This window comes from Geotrypetes seraphini, chromosome 2 (genome assembly GCF_902459505.1).
Source record: "Geotrypetes seraphini chromosome 2, aGeoSer1.1, whole genome shotgun sequence".
Lineage (NCBI taxonomy): Eukaryota > Metazoa > Chordata > Amphibia > Gymnophiona > Dermophiidae > Geotrypetes > Geotrypetes seraphini.
The window spans coordinates 408972867-408992883 of NC_047085.1; the positions used below are offsets into that span (position 1 = coordinate 408972867).

General features: G+C 41.3%; 1 protein-coding gene across 1 annotated transcript in view; it reads left to right on the forward strand.

Moving 5' to 3' along the window:
* The window catches only part of THSD7A (thrombospondin type 1 domain containing 7A), a 763222-nt gene that overhangs the window by 500465 nt on the left and 242740 nt on the right, over positions 1 to 20017 (forward strand). Inside the window, exon 7 of the mRNA XM_033931006.1 lies at positions 2922 to 2990. Coding sequence (XP_033786897.1) covers positions 2922 to 2990 — 69 coding nt within the window. The remainder of the gene's footprint in view (positions 1 to 2921; positions 2991 to 20017) is intronic.

Here is a 20017-nt window from a genome sequence, read left to right on the forward strand (position 1 = left end):
CAGCTGTGCACATAACCTGCAGAGGAGATTACTGTATCCCTTCCAAACTCCAGCAAAACAGAATGTGAAATTGCAGTACAGGATTATTTCCCTTGTAACTCCCACAGTCATTAGTTCAAAGAGCCAACAGAGAAATACAGCCAAAACAAAACTCTGTTCACAGACCTTTTCAGGATATTCAGCTCTCCATCTCCTCTGGCCAGCTTTCCTGTATAGCCCCACTTTCCTCCAACACCATGGGTTCTGGGGGAAGGAATTCAGTGGCCAAATTACCAGCCTGTTCCTCAGTCATTTCCCAGTCAGTGCTGAGGAACTGCTCAGCCCCGTCCTGCCTCTGCTCTACTGCCAAGCCTCATTCTGCTCCTCCTCCTTCCTCCTCCTTCTGCTCTCTAACGAGCCTGGCTTTAAGCTGAGGGGAAGAACCACTCCCCCTTGGCTTTGGATGGGGGAAGGGAATTCCTTCCTCAGCCCATGCCGTTTCTCTGAGGGGAAACAGCTTGTGAGCTTTCTGCCTTACAGGCAATGGCCAATAGCAAGGCAGCTTTTTCCTGCCTGGCTTTGGGACTGCTTCAGGTAAGTCTAAGCCTTCCTGTTCTATTTCCATTTCATTGTCACTCACCAGGTAGTCAGCTAATTTATTGTCCTGGGCACTGACCTGGTCAGCCCTTCTGCACTGGGGTTTATATACTTTCCTTAATTTCCCTTTGGCAAACCTTGGGAAAGACGTCCGTTTGTCACACTGGGGAGGGCTTCAGTAGCTGGGAGGGTGTAGATTGGCTGGAGTAGGTTTTAACGGAGATTTCGGCAGTTGGAACCCAAGCACAGTACCGGTTAGAGCTTTGGATTCTTGCCCAGAAATAGCTAAGAAAAAAAATTTAAAAATTTAAATTGAATCAGGTTGGGCAGACTGGATGTTACTATGTTACTATGTAAGAATATGCAGCGATTACAACTGGTGCAAAATGCGGCAGTCAGGCTAATTTTTGGGTTGAAGAAATTCGATCACGTAACACCTTCCTACTGACTTCTGCACTGGTTGCCGATGGAGGCATGTGTGAAGTTTAAGTTTGGATGTTTTTGCTTTAAGGTACTATTTGGTTTAGCCCCTAAATATATAACTGACCTTTTTTCTTTCTCAACCAAGAGAAAGCTCACACTTGAATTTTGTTTCTCCACCGGTTAGCGAATGTAAATTTAAAAATCATCATCAACATCTTTTCTCATATCAGGCAGCATTATGGGGAAAAGATCTGGAACAATTACTTATGCTCACTAATACTTATGGGGAATTTAGGAGACACCTAAAAACATATCTGTTCCTGAAGTACTTAGCTAGCTGATTTGAACAATCTTATTCCACAATAACTAATCTCTAGAACTGTTAATCACTAGCTTTTTTTAATAGCATTTTTAACCATTATAAACCGCATAGAACTTCGCGGTCCTGCAGTATATAAACTGTTATTATTATTATTATTGCTTGCAGGATTTATAAAATGCTGACTGTGGTGGCTGAATATTGTAACAACAATCTATATATGCATGTATTTTTCTAACCTGAGTAGAGGCAGTGGTGGAATAAGTGGGGCGGACCATGCCGGGTGCCATGTCGGTGAGGGCACTGGCACCATTCTGCCCTGCCCTACCTGCGCATCCCAACCCCCACCCTGTGCCTCTGTAGATCTTCGCTAGCATGAATAAATTCTCCTGCCTGTTGCTCATGCCAGCCTAGTTCCCCTCTGAATCACTTCTGGGTCATGGGGCCAGGAAGTGACATCAGAGGGAAATCCAACGCTGGCACGAGGAGCATGCTGGAGAAAAGCCACATGCTGGAAAAGATTTAGAGGTAGGGGAAGGAGAACACAAGTGTGGAGTGGGGTGCAGAAGGAGCAGGGCACCACAGCCTCGGGCACCTCTTATCCTTACTATGCCACTGAGTGGAGGCATTCCTGCAGGGCAGGGATCTCAAAGTCCCTCCTTGAGGGCCGCAATCCAGTCAGGTTTTCAGGATTTCCCCAATGAATATGCATTGAAAGCAGTGCATGCACATAGATCTCATGCATATTCTTTGGGGAAATCCTGAAAACCCGACTGGATTGCAGCCCTCAAGGAGGGACTTTGAGACCCCTGCTTTAGGGGGTGGGGTTAAGGATTAGTGTTTATGTGCATAGATCATAAAATATTCATATAAATTACATTGGGATATTTTTGCAGTATAATAGGAGATGTAAAAATGGATTAATTTTCAAAGACAGACTTCAAAAATCTGTCCTGGGGTCTCTACAGTGACCAGATTTTTAGGATATCAACAATGCATATGATGAGATCATTTTGTATGCCTCATAGATTCAGTATATAGAAGTTGATCTCATGCATATTCATTGTGGATAACCTGAAAACACATCTGGCTATGGGCTTGGGACAGGCTTGGGAATAAGTTCAAAGGGAAGATATATACATCTTTCCCATAGAAAATTAGTTTGACCATGCTTGTCACATGTGTTAGGCTACATTTTGTAAAATTTGCTTGCCTTAATTTGTAGCACTGAATCCTGATCAATACTTTAATACAGAAGCCATTTCACCCTAATTTATTTGCTATAGACTTTTTTATTCAACAACAGGTAGGTGAGAAGGTGAATGATATAAGCATCACAATGCCAGGACCTGAGTAATGCACCCAATTTAAATCTACAGTATCTGGCTATGTTATACCAAGATAGATTAATTTAGGAAAAATGTTTATTGACCAACTGGATGGCTAGTTTGTGACTGAAAACTCACCTAAATGCATTGTACTAAATTTTAAATGGGAATATTTAAGCTGTTGATGCTTCTTAAAACTGTCCCTTTGTATTTAACCATCAGTGAGACTGTTTTGGAAATGCTTTCTCATGGTCATGTTTGCCTGTTATTTTCAGAAAATCAGTCTCCAAGAGTGTCGAAGTCTAGTGTTGCACCACATCTGTCAATCACATTTGAAATAACAGGTAGGTATTGCAAATAAAACTATTTACTTGAGGTGTAAGGCCTATAAACTGAACTGAAACATAAGGCTCCTTTTACTACGGTGCGCTAGCGTTTTTAGCGCCTGCTAATCACGTGCTAAATGAAAAATACTAACGCAAGCTCTATGGAGGCGTTAGCATTTAGCGCATTGCTGATTGATGCTGGAGGGGGCCATAGCCGTTTGGAAAAACAATGTTGATGCCCTCCTTCATTGGGCTCCCTGACCATTTTGGGCCCTAGGGACATGGTACTACTCAAAAGGGTCCAGCGAAGAGCGACTAAGATGGTTAAGGGGTTGGAGGAGCTGCTGTACAGCGAAAGATTAGAGAAACTGGGCCTTTTCCCCCTCGAACAGAGGAGATTGAGAGGGGACATGATCGAAACATTCAAGGTACTGAAGGGGATAGACTTAGTAGATAAGGACAGGTTGTTCACCCTCTCCAAGGTAGGGAGAACGAGAGTTCTAAAGTTGAAAGGGGATAGATTCTGTACAAACGTAAGGAAGTTCTTCTTCACCAGGAGAGTGATAAAAAGCTGGAACTCTCTTCCAGAGGCTGTTATAGGGGAAAACACCCTCCAGGGATTCGAGACAAAGTTAGACAAGTTTCTGCTGAACAAGAACATGCGCTGATAGGGCTAGTCTCGGTTAGGGTGCTGGTCTTTGACCAGAAGGCTGCCTCGTGAGCGGACTGCTGGGCATGATGGACCATTGGTCTGACCCAGCAGGGGCAATTCTTATGTTCTTATGTTCTTATTGGTTAATCTGGCCCTGATTTCATGAGTCTCTGGTTGCACTTCCTTCTAACTGTGCATCCAATATTTCTTTCTTTCTACCTCCTACATACTTTTTCTCCTACAGACCGCATTCCATTCCCCAACCAACATATCTCCATGAGTTCAACTATTCTTCCTCTCTACTCTGCTCCCATTAGCAACATGTTTCCCTCTCTCTCTTGTTCCCTCTCCTGCTGCAAAGGGAGTGGGGAAAGAAAGAGAGAGAGAGATCTAGGGTACATCTCTCCCACTCTCTCTAATGCTACATCCAACATTTCTCCCTTCTTTCCATAAGTCCAACATCTTTCTCTTTGCCTCATGCATGCTTCCTCTCTTCCGGGGTCAGCCGGGGGGTCGCGGGTCGGCTGGGAGGGGGGCCGATTGGGGGTTCTGGGGGGGGCGGACATTGGGGGGAGGGGGTTCATCGAGGGCAGGAGGGCCTGGGATCCCTCCTGCCCGTAATGTAGTGGGGGGGTGGGGAATAGAGGATTAGCTGGGCCAGGAGGGCTTGGGCTCCCTGCTGGCCCAAATGAGTCAAGGGGGGGGCAGGATCGGCTGGACCAGGAGGGCTTGGGCTCCCTCCTGAGCCGAACGAGTCGGGGGGGGGGGGCAGGATCGGCGGGGCAAGAGGGCTTGGGCTCCCTCTTGCCCCGATGTTGTCAGGAGGGGGGGGTCATTGTTTGACATGGCAGGAGGGCTTGGACACCCTCCTGCCTGGATCGTTGTGGGGGGGAGAATTCTGTAACTGGTGTTGTTTTTGACAGACACCGGTTATAGAATCCAGCTTTTAGGCGAAGGACTGGCTCCTCCTTCGCCTAAAAGCCCTTCTGTTGAACGTTTTTGGCTTAGGCGTTTTTTTGTTTCATTATGGCTAAAAAGTGTAGACGTGCTGTGGGGGTACTTTTAGATGTAGTGGAGATTGGGCGTTTAGGCAGAGGAAGGCCATAATCAAAACAGGGACGTTTGTTTTGGTTATGGACACTTTCCCTGCTTCTGGGTTGAATGTTTAGGGACTTAGGCCAAAAGGGGACTTAGACGCTTTTTTTGATTTTGCCCCTCCACGCTTTCAGAGCAGGGTGCATAAACATATCTGACTTTCTTGTGTTCTTATTTGATAAGAATAATTTTAGTTGGGTGGATAAGTATGATAGTAGTAGTCCGAAGAGTGCTTTATAACAAATGCAGCCAAATTTAAAAATAACTCTAGTTTTGAAAGGGAGCCAATGAAGTTGCATGTAGAAAGGGCTTACATAGTCAAACTTTTTAAATCCAAAGATCAGATGAACAACCGCATTTTGAACCAGGTGAAGTCTTAGCATTATTTTCATGGTTGACCCTAGGTATGTGATATTACAATAGTCTAAGGTAGATAGGATGGTGGATTGAACTAGTATCCAAAAGGACTCCATGTCAAAATATTTTTTAATGGTTCTTAGTTTCCATAAAATAGCGAAGCATTTTTTAGTCAGTTGGTCAGTGTGTTTCTTGAATGTTAAGTGTCGGTCTAGAGTAACTCCCAAGAATTTGATGTGACTTGCTATCTCAAAATTTTGACCATTGAGTTGAATGGAGGTTTCCCTGAGTTTGTCACTGGGGCTAGCAAGAAAGATCTTAGTTTTCTCAGGGTTGAGTTTCAATTTTGACTGCAATATCCATTGTTCTATTTTTCACAGAATATTTGAGATTAGGATACTTAGTTCTGTTGAGAATGATTGTGGTGGTATTAGTATAGTGATATCATCAGCGTAGATGTAGAATATCACATTGAGACTTTGTAGTAAATTAGCCAAAGGGACTAAATATATATTGAACAGTGTTGGCGATAGTGGAGAGCCTTGCAGGACTCCACAGGAATTTGTCCATAGGGGAGAGTATTTACCTTCACTGTATACTTGATAAGATCTGTTTTTCAGGAAACCCTGGAACCATTTGTGTACATTACCCATGATTCCAATTGAATTCAAGCAGCCCAACAGTAGATCATGATCTCTCCCCTGGATCATGTGCAGCATTTTTTACCACTGTCCACCAGCCCCATTCCCATTTCTCCTTCTATCACCCCTCTCCAACACAATGCCACATCTCTCCCTCCATCACTATGTCCAACATTCCTCTTCCTTGCATCCCCTTCAATCTGTCCCTCTAATCCCTCTCCAGGAGGGATGCCCACTCCTTCCTGCAGGCATCTTCCAGAACACATGACCCCCCCCCCACAAACCTCCCACCCCCCGAAACATACCCTGACTCCCCACAGACCTTTATCAGCAAGGCCAGCCAGAGGGATGCCTACTCCCTCTGGTCGGCAGGTCTGCCTCTTCAGAATGGTGAGCCTTCCCTGTGTATCCTGGGATGCACTGGGGAGGGGCTTAAGGCCCTGATTGGCCCAGGCATCTAAGACCCCTCCCATAGGAGGGGCTTTTGGCACCTGGGCCAACTGGAGTCTTAGGTCTCCTTCCCCATGCATTCTGGGATCCAGTGGGAGTGGTCTAAGACTCCAATTGTCCAGATCTCTAAGGCCATTCCTATGAGACACCCTAACCTTTGCCCCCTCCTAAATGAAATATTCAAACCATTCCCATGCATATTGGTTATCTTCTTCCTCCAGGTCTCTGAAACACATATTAAGACCATGTTTTAATTTAGTTCCATATGTTCTCTGTCTCTAAAGTTAATCCACTCAGATATTAGTTACATCGATCAAAGAATGACTCTAAAGGAGTTTCAGCTGTGATTCTTCTCAGCTGGGAGACAGGACTACTGTGACTGAGAAAAGCAGTACTTTGAGCACAAATTTTCTCCATCATCTATTAGCTAACCAAGGAACAGCAGTAGCAACAGTAATCAATTATTATAGTAGATTTTATGGACCATTAGTTTTTAGTCCAAGTTCAGTTCAGAATATTTCAGTGAATTATACTATATACAGAACTAGATGTATATAGCTCTGTATTCTGCTACTTGCCCTTGTCAAACAGGAATGCACAAGGCTGCATTTAAGCATCTAGCACCTATAGGCAAGCCATGAGAGTAGATCCCAGAGATTAGGAGAGTAGGAAGTGTCAAAGATCCCAATGATTACTGCTGGATTTTACTAAATGGTGCTAGAGGTTTTAGCATGGGCTGGCAAAGTAAATGCTCCAGCACTTATAGGAATTCTATGAGCATCAGATCATTTACCTTGCTAGCCCGCACTAAAAACCTCTAATGTCATTTAGTAAAAGGAGTCATAAGAACAACTATATTGGGTCAGACCAAACATCTATCTAGCCCAATCTCCTGTTTCCAGCAATGGCCAATCCAGGTGCCAGTACCCAGCAGAAACCCAAATAGTAGCAACATTACAGGCTACTTAATCCAGAGCAAGCAGTGGCTTCTCCCATGTCTGTCTCAATAGCAGTCTATGTACTTTTCCTCCGCTGTAATCACTTCCTTTAAGCAAGGAGTTCCAGAGCATAGCTATTGTTTGAGTAAAAAATAAAATGCCTCTTGTTTTAAAAGTATTCCCATGTAAGTTCATTGAGTGTCTCCTGGAAGGGTGAGAAATTGATACATTCTTACCCATTCTATACTACTCAGGATTTTGTAGCTCTCAAACATATCCCCACTTAATTGTCTCTTTTCCAAGCTGAAGAACCTCAACCTCGTTAGTCTTTCCTCATACAAGAGGAGTTCCATTCGCTTTATCATTTTGATCGTTCTTTGAACCTTTTCTAATCCCACTATATCTTTTTTGAGATACAACAAACAAAACTGCACACAATACTCAAGGTGAGACCCAGAAAAGTAAAGGGGAAGGTCATAGAACCACAGTTGTATTCCTAAGAAGCACACATATATGACCTTATAATTTAATTTTAAAAAAATTATATACCACCTAGAACTAAGCAGTTTCCAAGATACATTCATATCATTAAAACAGATACCATTACATAAAACAAGGACTTCCTCTTTCTTTACACCTTCAAAACTGTCTGCTTGCAACATATTGAATAAATGCACTAACAAATAACTGTGTTTTCAATAACTTTTTAAAATTCACCTGATCGGCACAAAGTGTCAAATACCCTGGTAATGTGTACTACATTTTCATACCAGCTATAGAAAACATTGTAGCCCTCATCACAGCATAATGTACTCCGACGTCCATGGTCACTGTCACTGTCAATCTCATCCCACCCTCGGACCTTAACAATCTTCCTGGTCGATATATTTCCGATAAAGTTTGAAAATACACGGGGACATCTAATATAAAACTTGATGAACTATGGACACCACTCTTTGTTGTAACGGAAGCAACGTAACTGTTTCAAAATAGGTGTAATGTGGGCCATCCTAGAAACACCAGTGATCAGCCTAGCTAGAAGGCTTATGTTTTCATATTATATACTAATTTTCTGTGTGTTTGTGCCAGTTTCATACAACATCATTCTGTATTTGAGCTGCATATTTATCTACATTCATATTTTAAGTTCATTCTGTATTCCTATGTTTAGGCTGATGCAAATGGTTCATTTTTTATGCAGTACATTTTATTTCATTGATTATTGATGCAAGTCCAAAATGTTCATTATGTATTTTGATTTCAACAATGTTCTTATGTTCATATTTTAATTGTGTTTTTTAGCTATTTTTCTTTTCTTTTTGCTATATTTTGAATGCTAATAATGGCTCTTTTCATATGTAAGACCTTTTTGTTTATCAACTATTTATGAATGAGTACTTTGTCTATTTTTAATTTTAATTTTAAGCATAGCTTTTCATGTTCATTTTTTAATTATGTTTTAAGGTTTGTTTGTTTTTTAATATTTGTTCATCCACATTTGTGTTTTTGTTTTTTTTTTTGTTTTTTTAGTTCAAAAATGTTTTATTAAGTTTCCAAAAACATAATACAAAAGACAACATAAATACATTAGAGAGTATATGGTCCATGTACAGGAAAACAACATTGAAGTCAAGTATCAAGTAGGCATACTATCAAAGTAAAGCAGGAGGTGACAAGAAATATCTCGTCTAAGGAAGTGCAGTTGAGAGGTATCAGATTCTAGCGGCGGAAGAGCTATATGAATTCAATAAGAATATACAATATCAATTCACTCATTCAAACAGTAATGGTGTATGGGAGACCAGACATTCTTATACTTTACTAGGGCATTATTTTTTTCTGCTATAACTCGTTCATATTTACTATGAAGACACAGTGTATTCCACCAAGTATAGTATTCAACATTTTCCAAATGTTTCCAACTAAAAAGAACATTTTGGATTGCTAACGACAGCATGATTGTCAGGAGAGAGCCTTTATGCTTGTCTAGTGGAGCGGTCAAACTATGAGACATTAAAATAAGGGTTCTGAGAGAGAGAGGTTCTGAAATGTCTAAGATAGAGCAAATTGTGCCCCACACTTTGTTCCAGTAGATCCCAAGGTGTTTACAGTTGAATAACATATGTTCTAAAGACCCATCATCATTGTCACAAGACCAGCATTTAGATGGAGTAGATGGATCTATTCGGTGTGATAATTGAGGGGTCCAGACAGCACGGTGTAACAAGAAGAATAGTGACTGTAGAACAGAAGCTGATCTTATGGATTTGTGGAATGTTTGCCAAATCTTAGGCCAGTCGATGGCATCCGAAGGTAAGTTTAATACATGTTGCCATTTAATTTCAAAAGACAAGGGGTCTTTGTCAGAGGCTGTTTGAATCAACTTATACCATACAGAGGCTTTGTAGTTGAACACAGAGGATTTATCCAAAAGCGTACTTAGGCTCGGTATATCAACTAGGACCTGAAGATCTGGAAGGGCGGCCCGTAGGCAGTGAGTGAGTTGGAGCCATGCATAGTATTGATTGTTGGGGATGTCTCTGGCAGCTACGAGTTCGTGAAAGGACATCCATCCTTTCGCATCAGTTAAGTCCTTGATCGTCTCAATACCCCTCTGCTGCCATATAGGCCAACAAAAAGGTTTAGCTTGGATCAAAAATCTTTGGTTGTTCCAAATCGGTATTAGAGAAGAAGTTTCCCAGCTATGAGGCAGTATGCTATCTAGGGTATGTATAGCGGATTTGTAGGACATAAGTATGTAATCCGCTTTATCTAGGCGAGATAGGTTGTGTCCAGGAAGGTATTTCATGCGTGACACCCCGTACAGGCACGTTTCCAAATCAATCCAGCCAGGTCTATCTGGAGATCTGTTAGCAGCATGACCTTGAGACCAATGTCTAATGAGAAATGCACTGTGGTATTTATAAAAATCTGGAAAATTCACCCCCCCCTCCATCTTCGCTAATTTGAGTTTACCTAGAGCAATTCGAGGCTGTCTCTTATTCCAGAGGTATTGCGTGAGAATAGAGTCTAGATTCTTGTAGAAGGAGCGAGGTAAATAGAATGGTAACATGTTCAGAACATAGTTGATTTTGGGAACAATCATCATGCGTATCGATTCCAGCCTGCCCCACCAAGAGAGGTTGAGAGGAGACCATTTAGATGTTGTATGTCGGGCTATGCGTAATAAGTAATCAGAATTGAGTTGTATAGTTTCTTCCAGAGTGGGTCCAAAGTAGACTCCCAAGTATTTCATTGTAGTAGCGGACCATTGGACTCCATATGATTCCACATCTGTCTTGACCTCTGGACAGTTGAGAGGCATAACCAGCGTTTTATTCATGTTTAACTTGTATCCAGACAACGCGGAGTATTGCGTGATTGTTGTGAGTAGGTGCGGAAAGGATGGAGGAGAGATATATAGAAGTATATCATCGGCATATGCCGAGATTTTGATTTCGGCTTCATTGGTTTTGAACCCTTCAATGAGACTATTGGTACGGATGGAGGTGAGCAGAGGTTCCAGCGCCAGATCGAACAGTAGTGGGGACAAGGGGCAGCCTTGTCGGGTACCACGTGTCGGGTGAAATGTGGAAGACAACGTTCCATTTATAAAAGTTCTGGTAGATGGAGATGAGTAAAGGATCTTAATCTTTTTGATGAAGTTCGCTGAGAATCCATACCAGGCTAGGACTCTGAATAGGAAAGCCCACTCCACACGATCAAAGGCCTTCTCTGCGTCCAGCCCCACCGCAATAAGATCTTGATGATGATTACGAGATTGTGCAATGATGTGTGAAAAGGTTCTGGAATTGTCAGAGGAAAACCTCCCAGTGATAAAACCACTCTGCTCCAGTTAGAAAGGAGTTTGGCATATATCTTCGCATCAACATTTATGAGAGATAAGGGTCTGTAATTCGTTATTGAGCGAGGATTTTTATCAGGTTTCGGGAGGACAATGATGTGAGCTTCAGTGAATGACCCATGCACTTGCCCTGACTCAATGACTGAGTTAAGAAATTGTAGATAATGGGGGTGAAGTACATCCTTAAATTCCTTGTAGAACTCGACTGTTAGACCATCAGGTCCGGGTGCCTTGTGGGAAGCCATGTCTTCAATCACGTGATCAAGTTCTGATACAGTCAAGGGTTCATCCAGTGGTATGTTGTCCTCTTGGGATAGGGTAGGGTGAGGTAAAGTATCCAAAAATTTTGAAGCGATCTCATTATTGTCCAATTCTGAAGTGTATAACTTCTCGTAAAATGACTTGAAGGCTTGAGAGATGTCCTGGTTGGTGGTTAAAGTGACCCCATTTTCCAGCTCAATAGCAACTATATTCTTTTTATCTGCTCTCTTCTTTAAATAAGAAGCTAACAAGTGTCCACACTTGTTATTGTCGGCAAAGTATGAGGCTGATTGTTGAAACACCGACTTAGCAGCTGATTTACTGAGCATTGAGTTGTATACATAACGAGCCTTAGCTAGTCGAGTGAGAGTGGGGACATCCAACGGATCCTGTTGATGAACTTTTTCCAGATCCGTAATGTCACGTTCCATCTGAAGGGTAGCTTCCGTCTGTGATTTACGTAAACGCGCTGTGAGAGAAATGATGACCCCTCTAATGTATGCTTTGAAAGCATCCCAACAGGTAATCCAGGAGGTATGTTCCGGGGTATTGAAGGAGAAGTATTCCTCAATAGCCTTGCGCACATCAATTTTAAATTGAGGGTCTTGGAGCAAGGAGGCATTAAAGCGCCATTGTCGGTGTGGTAATTGGGGCGTACTACACTGGAGTTGGAGTAAAATGGCTGCATGATCTGATACAGATATGGGTAAAATGTCAACTGCTTTAACAGAGTCGCACAAGGCTCTATCAAGTAGGAAATAATCTATACGAGAGTATGACATATGGGGATTGGAATAGAACGTATAGCCTCTATCAGAGCCATGATTAGTTCTCCAAATGTCCACTAAGTGTAGATCCGTAATCATGTGATGAAGAGCAAACCACGCTTTAGATTTTTTGTATTTGAATTGGGAGTTTCTGTCAATTTCAGGGTTCAAAACCAGATTAAAGTCGCCTCCCAATAACAGGTGGGAATCAGAGTCCTGTAAAATCGATGAAGAGATTCCATTAAAGAACTCGGGTGAATCTATGTTTGGTCCATATACATTAAACAGAGTTATTTTCCGACCTCCGTGTTCAATTAGAACTCTGACCCATCTGCCCTGGAGATCATGCGAGGAGGCGATAATTTTGATATTTTGATTGTTACGGATTAGAATCAACACCCCACCCTTTTTCTCTATGGCAGGGGAGTAAAATGCAGGCAAAGACCACCCGAATCTGACTTTATCAGAGGCCACACTGTCCAGATGGGTCTCTTGTAGCATAATAATATCAGGTGTTTGTTGTTCAAGGTATAGCAGTATTTTCTTTAGTTTAATCGAGTTATTAAGCCCCTTAGTATTTAAGGATATACATTTAAGGGTCATGTAAGTGTGTATATGGATTTACAGAAAATTGGAGACATACAAGCTTCATGGAGGCAGTAATATAAAATAATTGTAAATATCTGTTGCACAACCTATGGAAAAAAGACAAGTTAATATACTGCAGTGCCTGAGACAGTAAAGGACCAAAATATCTAAGAAATGACCTAAAGTCAAACATTGCGAAACACATGTGCACTGTGAGAGTGAAACAGCAGCTATGAAAGCGAAGCACCCATATGAATGAGACAGTACAATATATGCAGTGGAATAAACAAGAACAACATGATGTAATAAACAATGAGCAATGAGAGATAAATCAGAACAAGAGACAGAACAATTAATGAACTATTGCAATCAGCAAGATACCATAATACAGACAAGATGGCTCAGAAAACAGCCCCAGTGTAGTGGTTAAACCTGGTGAATGGGGGTAGGAGACTGCAATTCAATAAAAGCTGCTAAATCCTCTGGGTTAGTGTAATCTTTGGTTTGATTGAAGAGAGTGACTCTCATCCTAGCAGGGTATAACATGCCAAATTTAGCGTTGAGCTGCTTTAATTGAGGCCGATATGAGAGCAGTTTCTTTCTCCTTGCAGCCGTGGTTTTGCTCAGGTCAGGCAGGAAAAGAATGGTGGCTCCGTCGTGTTTAATAGGTGCTCTGATTTTAGCACGCTGCATAATGTCTAAGACATGCTGGTAACGGAGGAGTTTAATAACCACCGGTCGAGGGAAGCGGTCATTCGGATTTTTAGCAGAAGGTACTCTGTGTGCCCTTTCAATTTCAAACTCACGTGTGAAGGTAAGGTCCAGCAGTTTTGGAATTAAATCCTCCAGAAATGTAACCAAATTGTTGTCATGTGATCCTTCCTTAAGCCCAAGTAGACGAATATTACAGCGACGTGACCTGTTATTATTATCTTCCAGTTCTGACTCTAGGAAGGCAATTTTCCTTGTATGAGCTTTCAGCTCAGCCATGTGCTGTGATGTGGACTCCATTTTGTCTTCCAGAGTCTGAACTCGGGTCTGGAGCAGTGAAAAGTCAGTAGTCAGGGTAGTTAGCTTTTCATTTATTTCCTCCGTTGCAGCTTTAGTGTCAGAGACTAAATTTTTTAACTCCCGAAGTTCAGCTAGTATCTCTGAAGCACTTCCGGAATCGGGACCCGGCAACGGTACTTTAGAGGGCGACGGGGGGTCCGGTTTGTGGCGCTTATTTACCTTTTTGTCTGCCATTTCGCCGAGCAAAAAGTAGCGATTCTGAATGGGGACACCTGGAACTTGCCTGTTCTTAATTTTTAAAGCGGTTCTGAGCGCCGACGCAGCGCTGCAAATTGTGATTTTCCGTTCGGGTGCAGGAGCTCCACGTTCAAGCTGCCATCACACGTGGGCTCAACAGCGCCCCCCCCCACATTTGTGTTTTAATATCAATCTGGTATGTATATCCTTTATTCCATGGGCTCTTCATCTCTTTCTTCTTTTTTTTCTTATTTAACACCAGCAACTCCATACTACTTCCATACACCAGCATAGTTTCTTATATGCTTTGTCAGTCGGCACTAGATCACCATGTAGATCTCAAACGTCATTTGCAATATTGTTTTTGCACCTTAAGTCTCCTTCCTCACCAACTTGTATCATTTGCCACAATGAGTGTTTCTCACACTCCTTTTACTAAGCTGCGCTAGCGGTTTTAGCTTGCGTGCATAGCATGTGCTACAGTGCCGTGTGCGCTAGACACTAATGTCTCCATTGAGCTGGCGTTAGTTTTTCCGTGTAGCGCAGGAATTAGAGCGCGCTAATCTGCAGCACGCGCTAAAAACGCTACCGCAGCTTAGTTAAAGAAGCCTATAGTATCCACATTTTCTATTTCACATTTTGTAATAAACCTTTGGCATGTTTTCACCAACACCAACACCAATTAATATGGATGGATAACTTAGCCAAAAGTTTTCCATCCATATTAATTAAAGAAGTAGGCTTGTAGTTTGAAACCAACATGGCTTCAGCAAAACAATGGTTAAAGATACCACCATAGTACCTGAAATACAACTTTTAGTTAGTTGAGATTAATATAAATTTAGAAGATGAGGTAAAAGTGTAATTTGAAATGATTTGAAAAACTCCACAGTGAATCCATCACTTCCCGGAGCGGATCCAACTCTGCGGGATTTCAACACTGCCTTTTGGTGGGAATTTTTATGTTTATATTATAAATATGAGAAAATTAATTCGGAAACATCGTGCTATAATAAGCAGTTTAAATTAACATGGGGTCCATTGAGAAATTTTGTTTATTCTGATTAGTTGAAATATACCTTTATTTTCCCTTTTACATTGCATATCCAAGATGGGTGAGAGGGAGGAGGGGGTTATATACTTAACAAGTGTTGTCTGGGATTTTAATTTCATGTATAAGTGCTATATTTGATGATGATTGTATGTATAATTTGAAAGCACTATTCCAGATTTGAAAATCAATAAAGTTAAATATAAAAATGTAAGGCTACTTCTCTCATTACATATTTATAATTGTAGGACCCCTGAGGAAGGCGTGTCCACCAAAACACGGAGTGTGTTGGGTCCTGTTACACCGCACCATATGTGGATATATACTTTTATTTTTTTGGTCTTTGAACAATACACCAGTAAAGTAGCATCAAGAACATCATGCTCCACAGTTTCTTTTGGATTTTGTTCTCTGTGGCCTTAGTTATTTGGTACCTTTAAAATTTGGTACCCAAGAAAGTTGCCTATAGTAACATAGTACATGATGGCAAATACATACCTGTACGTTCCATCCAGTCTGCCCAAGATAAAACTCATAGCATAAGATTTATGCAATACTACATATGTATACTTGATCATGTTGCCTAAACCTTAATTTGGGCCTGTTTTATCATTTAGTTAAAAAGCTTATGGTCGGTTCTTCTGCAGAAGTTAGGGGAGATCAATGAATAAGACAGTAGAGAATTTTATGCTTTAAAGAAATCAAGTTGATTTTTTTCTGAAATGCTCTGTGCTTTTAGGAATGTAGAGCTGTACTTAGAAGCTGTATAAGACCAAGAACCTCTAGATGTGGCAGAGATGGAGAAAATACTTTAAATATAGACTTCTCTTTATTAAACAGTACAAAATCTGTCCTTCTCTCCATTATGCTAGCTCTCCATTATGCTAGTCGATGTCCATTTTGTTGTTCAAAAAGTTTTATTGATTTTATATATGAGAAGAATATAAAGCCAACAATATGGGTGTTCAAAAGAACACAGGATAACAATAGCATTAACAAATGTGAAGTGCATCCACAATTAAAGAATAATCACAAAGGAATAAATGCATAAAAAGGACAAAGACTTGATATTCATAATTAGTACATGCATCACTGAGAAAATGATCAAGATTTATGTTGTCTAAAAGGAATGAAGAAAAAAAGCAAACAAGCAGAAATATACAGAGATACTTATTATGGATTTGTCTGTAATTTACTGAGGTCAAAGCAGCAAATTTGAACATAATGATTATATGTCAGTTTAACAAACATATTTGACAGTTACATTCAACTGATTTACTGATTTATATAAATATTTTAGTATTCTGTAGCTGGAAACTAGAGATTTTATAGTTTACTTTTACCCTTTCCCTGAACTTGTATATATATATATATATATATATAAATATTGTAACAGGGACCTGCAGCCAACCGAATGAACGCCTGCGCAGTGTCACAAGATCAAAATGGCTACTTGGGCTTATTTCAGATTTCCTTTTCCCCCAGTATCTCCCATGGCACACCAGGACTCTTGGAAAGGAAACATGACTGGTTTATTAGCACAAAAAAACACCAACAATTTTTCCTTCTTCGGGATGTCAGATTGTCAGGATTTTCAAACATATAATCAACAGAGAAAAAAACCCAGCAAGAGCAATTTTCAACATGCATTCAAAGTATCCTACTTGGCTTTAAAAAAAAACAAAACACAGTTCTCTGGAATCTGAGCAAGACTCAGGCTTCCCAGTCCAATTCCCCTGTTCCGGCAAACAGAGTCAAACAAAAGAAAAAAAAAAAAAAGGTTCCGCTTTGGACTTCCTTTTTAGTTTCCTGGTATGGAGCACGATACAGGATTTAAATCAGTAAGTTCACTTTAGTGCTGTTCCTTTTCTTAAGTCATAACTTGAACCCACGGCTCTTTCCTTCTCTGGAGAAGCTCAGCTGCCAGCACCAAACAGTCAAATAAAATATTGCACACAAATACTTCTCTCTCTCTTCAGCTGTGACCTTAGCAAGGTCACAAGCCCTCTCAAGATGGTGGAGCTAATACCTGCTGGTCTTTCCACTCTCCCCCAAAAGTATGCAGTTTCCAGCCCTCCAAAGTCCTTGCTGGTAGCTTTCAAACAGAGCACAGTTCTCTTCAGAGAAGAACAAAAAACGCTTGGCAAAAGTACACAAGGAGCACACATTTTCCCTCCCTGGGCTTTATTACTAGCGATCAATTAGCTGTAAGTCCTTATTTACAATAATCAGGCAGAAAAAACCCCGTATCATCTTCAGTCTTTTCAGCAGGAAAAAAAACGTCCAAACACTTGTGCAGTTACTCACAGTTCCTCAATGTTCTCAGGACACTGTTCAAAGTCCATGCTTTCCTAGCATTTCAGGAGCAGGCTGCCAATCCATTACTTCCCCTTGGTCACAAACAGCCTCTTCTGAATCCAATTCCTACAGTTCAATATCAGGCCCTTCTACCTGCTCATGTTTTCTCTCACGCAGTTTTCTTAGCAGCTCTACGTTTGCCTTTCTAGACGGTTTCCTTCCTCCTTGGCCAGGTGCTGGGTTTCCCTCAGAGGAGGAAAGCTGCTCTCTAAAGTTCTGTGCTCCAAGGCCTTACCCCCCTCCCTCTAGCTGGGACAGGAGAAGATTTAAAGGGACCTGCACTTAAACTGGGACTCAGCTTTTGCTGACTTTAAAGTGGCAGCTTAAGAACTGGGACATTTAATTTGGTTCTGCCTTTCTCTCAGGGGTTCTAAACCTTTCCTTCCTGGGCTGCTGATAGGACTAGGTTCATATTCCTGAGGTTCAAGCTCAGAGTTTGAAGGATCTCTGTCACAATATATATATATATATATATGTATATATGTGTGTGTGTGTGTATGTGTGTGAGAGAGAAATGTGTATATATATTCAGGGCAGGATTAAAGGATAGGCAAAGTAGGTACATGCCTCAGGCCCGAAGGGTTCAGGGGAGCCCGGTGTGCTGATCCAATGATGTTATCACGTGTAGCCATGCTGATATACCGCTTTTGCAGCAACGTGTTGGGAGTGGACATTGTCAGCATCCATCATTTGTTTTCTCAAGATTTGCTGCATAGCAAAGAAGCCTAGCTGGTGGCTACTCTTGAAAGGAAGAGGAGGGTTTAGAGCAGGGGTCCCCAAAGTCCCTCCTTGAGGGCTGAATCCAGTCAGGTTTTCAGGATTTCCCCAATGAATATGCATTGAACGCAGTGCATGCACATAGATCTCATGCATATTCATTAGGGAAATCCTAAAAACCCGACTGGATTCGGCCCTCAAGGAGGGACTCTGGGGACCCCTGGTTTGGAGTCTTCTGCTGTGCATTCTGGTGCTGCAGCAATATGGAGGGATGCATGCTGCAAACTAGGCCCACGTCCAGCCTTGGGAGAGAGGAGGAGTAACAGCAGTCACTGTCGCTTGGGCCTGCACCTGTGGCTGCATCTGAACAAACAACCAAGTTGCCATATTCTACATAAACAAGCACAGAGGTACAGGGTTTAGCCTACTTGGTCAACAAGCCATTCACATCTAGACTACAGCAATTATTTGCATCATATTCCTCAAAACATTTAAACTAAAAGGAAATCAAACCATTTTAGTAGGCAAGTGGAGCAAACTCTTTCAGCCTCATGAGTGCTCACTTAACTCAACCACTCTCTTCTATTCCAGACTCTGTGCTACCAATTGTCTGGACTCAGATACCTTCTTCCTTGACTGGCAGAGCAAGTTTTCTTTATGCTTTCCATCCAATTCCTCTAGTCTAGAAGACTACTCACACTATCCTAAGCACAGACGACCATAGCACATTGGTGGCCACATTAACCATAGTTCCCTGTCTTCCTATTGTGCAGCTCAGTATACAGGAACCTGTCACATGTCAACTATTTTCCACTTTATTGACACATAATAAATCATTTCTTTTCCATCCCAATCTACTTCCATCATCACTCACAGCATATCTTTAGCCTAGAGCTTTTGCTCTTTGTACACCTATGTCAGTCATCATTATAGCTTCTAGAAAACTTTCCATGCAACATTGCTGCTATTTCAAGTGGACTTATTTCACAGTTTGATGTAATCTCCATTCTCTAGATCCGATCACTTCTCCACTCCCATCGGTTGAAAACTATCTCCTACAGCTTTCCATCTCTGGTCCCAAAATTACTTCACTCTGAGTCCATCTCGGTGATATTACTGCTCTTCATACCCCACTGGATAAAGAGCCATTATCTTTTTAACTTTTGCTTTCCAGATTCTCGAAAGACCTTTATCGTGCCAAGTCACTTCAAGCCTCCTCCTGTTACTTGGATCCTTAATGTTACACTTTCCATTCTGATAAAGCCTCCATTTGAACCACTCTCAACTTCATCGCTTAAGAATATCACTGGAAAAGTACTCTTCCTTATATCTCTCACATCTGTACACCGAGTCAGTGAACTTCAAACACTTGTATCAGATATACCCTATACAACATTCTACCATGGCAGGGTGGTTCTTCAATTGCCTCCCAAAGATCATCTCAAAGTTTAATCTAAACCAGTCTATAATTTTCCCTATCTTCTTTTCAAGACAACATTCTCACCCTAGTGAAGCAGCACTCCATAGCTTTTGACTGTAAATGTGTTCTTGCTTGCTACTTGGAGCAGACCAAACCTCACAAAAACTCCCACTCAATTGTTCTTGTTATGTGATCCTAATAGACTCAGAACTGCTGTCATCACGACAACAACCTGACGGGCTATATCTTCTTCTTATGCTTGGACTGGGCTGATGTGTCAGGCCTGTGTCACTGCATATAAAGTACGACCCCTGGTGATTTCAATAATCCAAATTTGTTCCACTCCTACTGAGTTTCAAAGAGCAGTTTTTATATCATTCAGTATAGTGTCATTAGATGTATATCCTTATACAAAATATTATACTTAACCTATGGCTTATATTACTCTTGGATCTCAGCGATGTAACTCCACTACAATCAAAACTCCATTGCTTTTGGGAGACATTTACATCAAATCTTCACCGAGCCACCTATATTTTTAAAAGAGATTTTCTATACAATATCTAAAGTTTTCTTTCTTTATATTGTGTTTATATTATTTGTATTATTTTACATCATTTATGTAAATAAATAAATG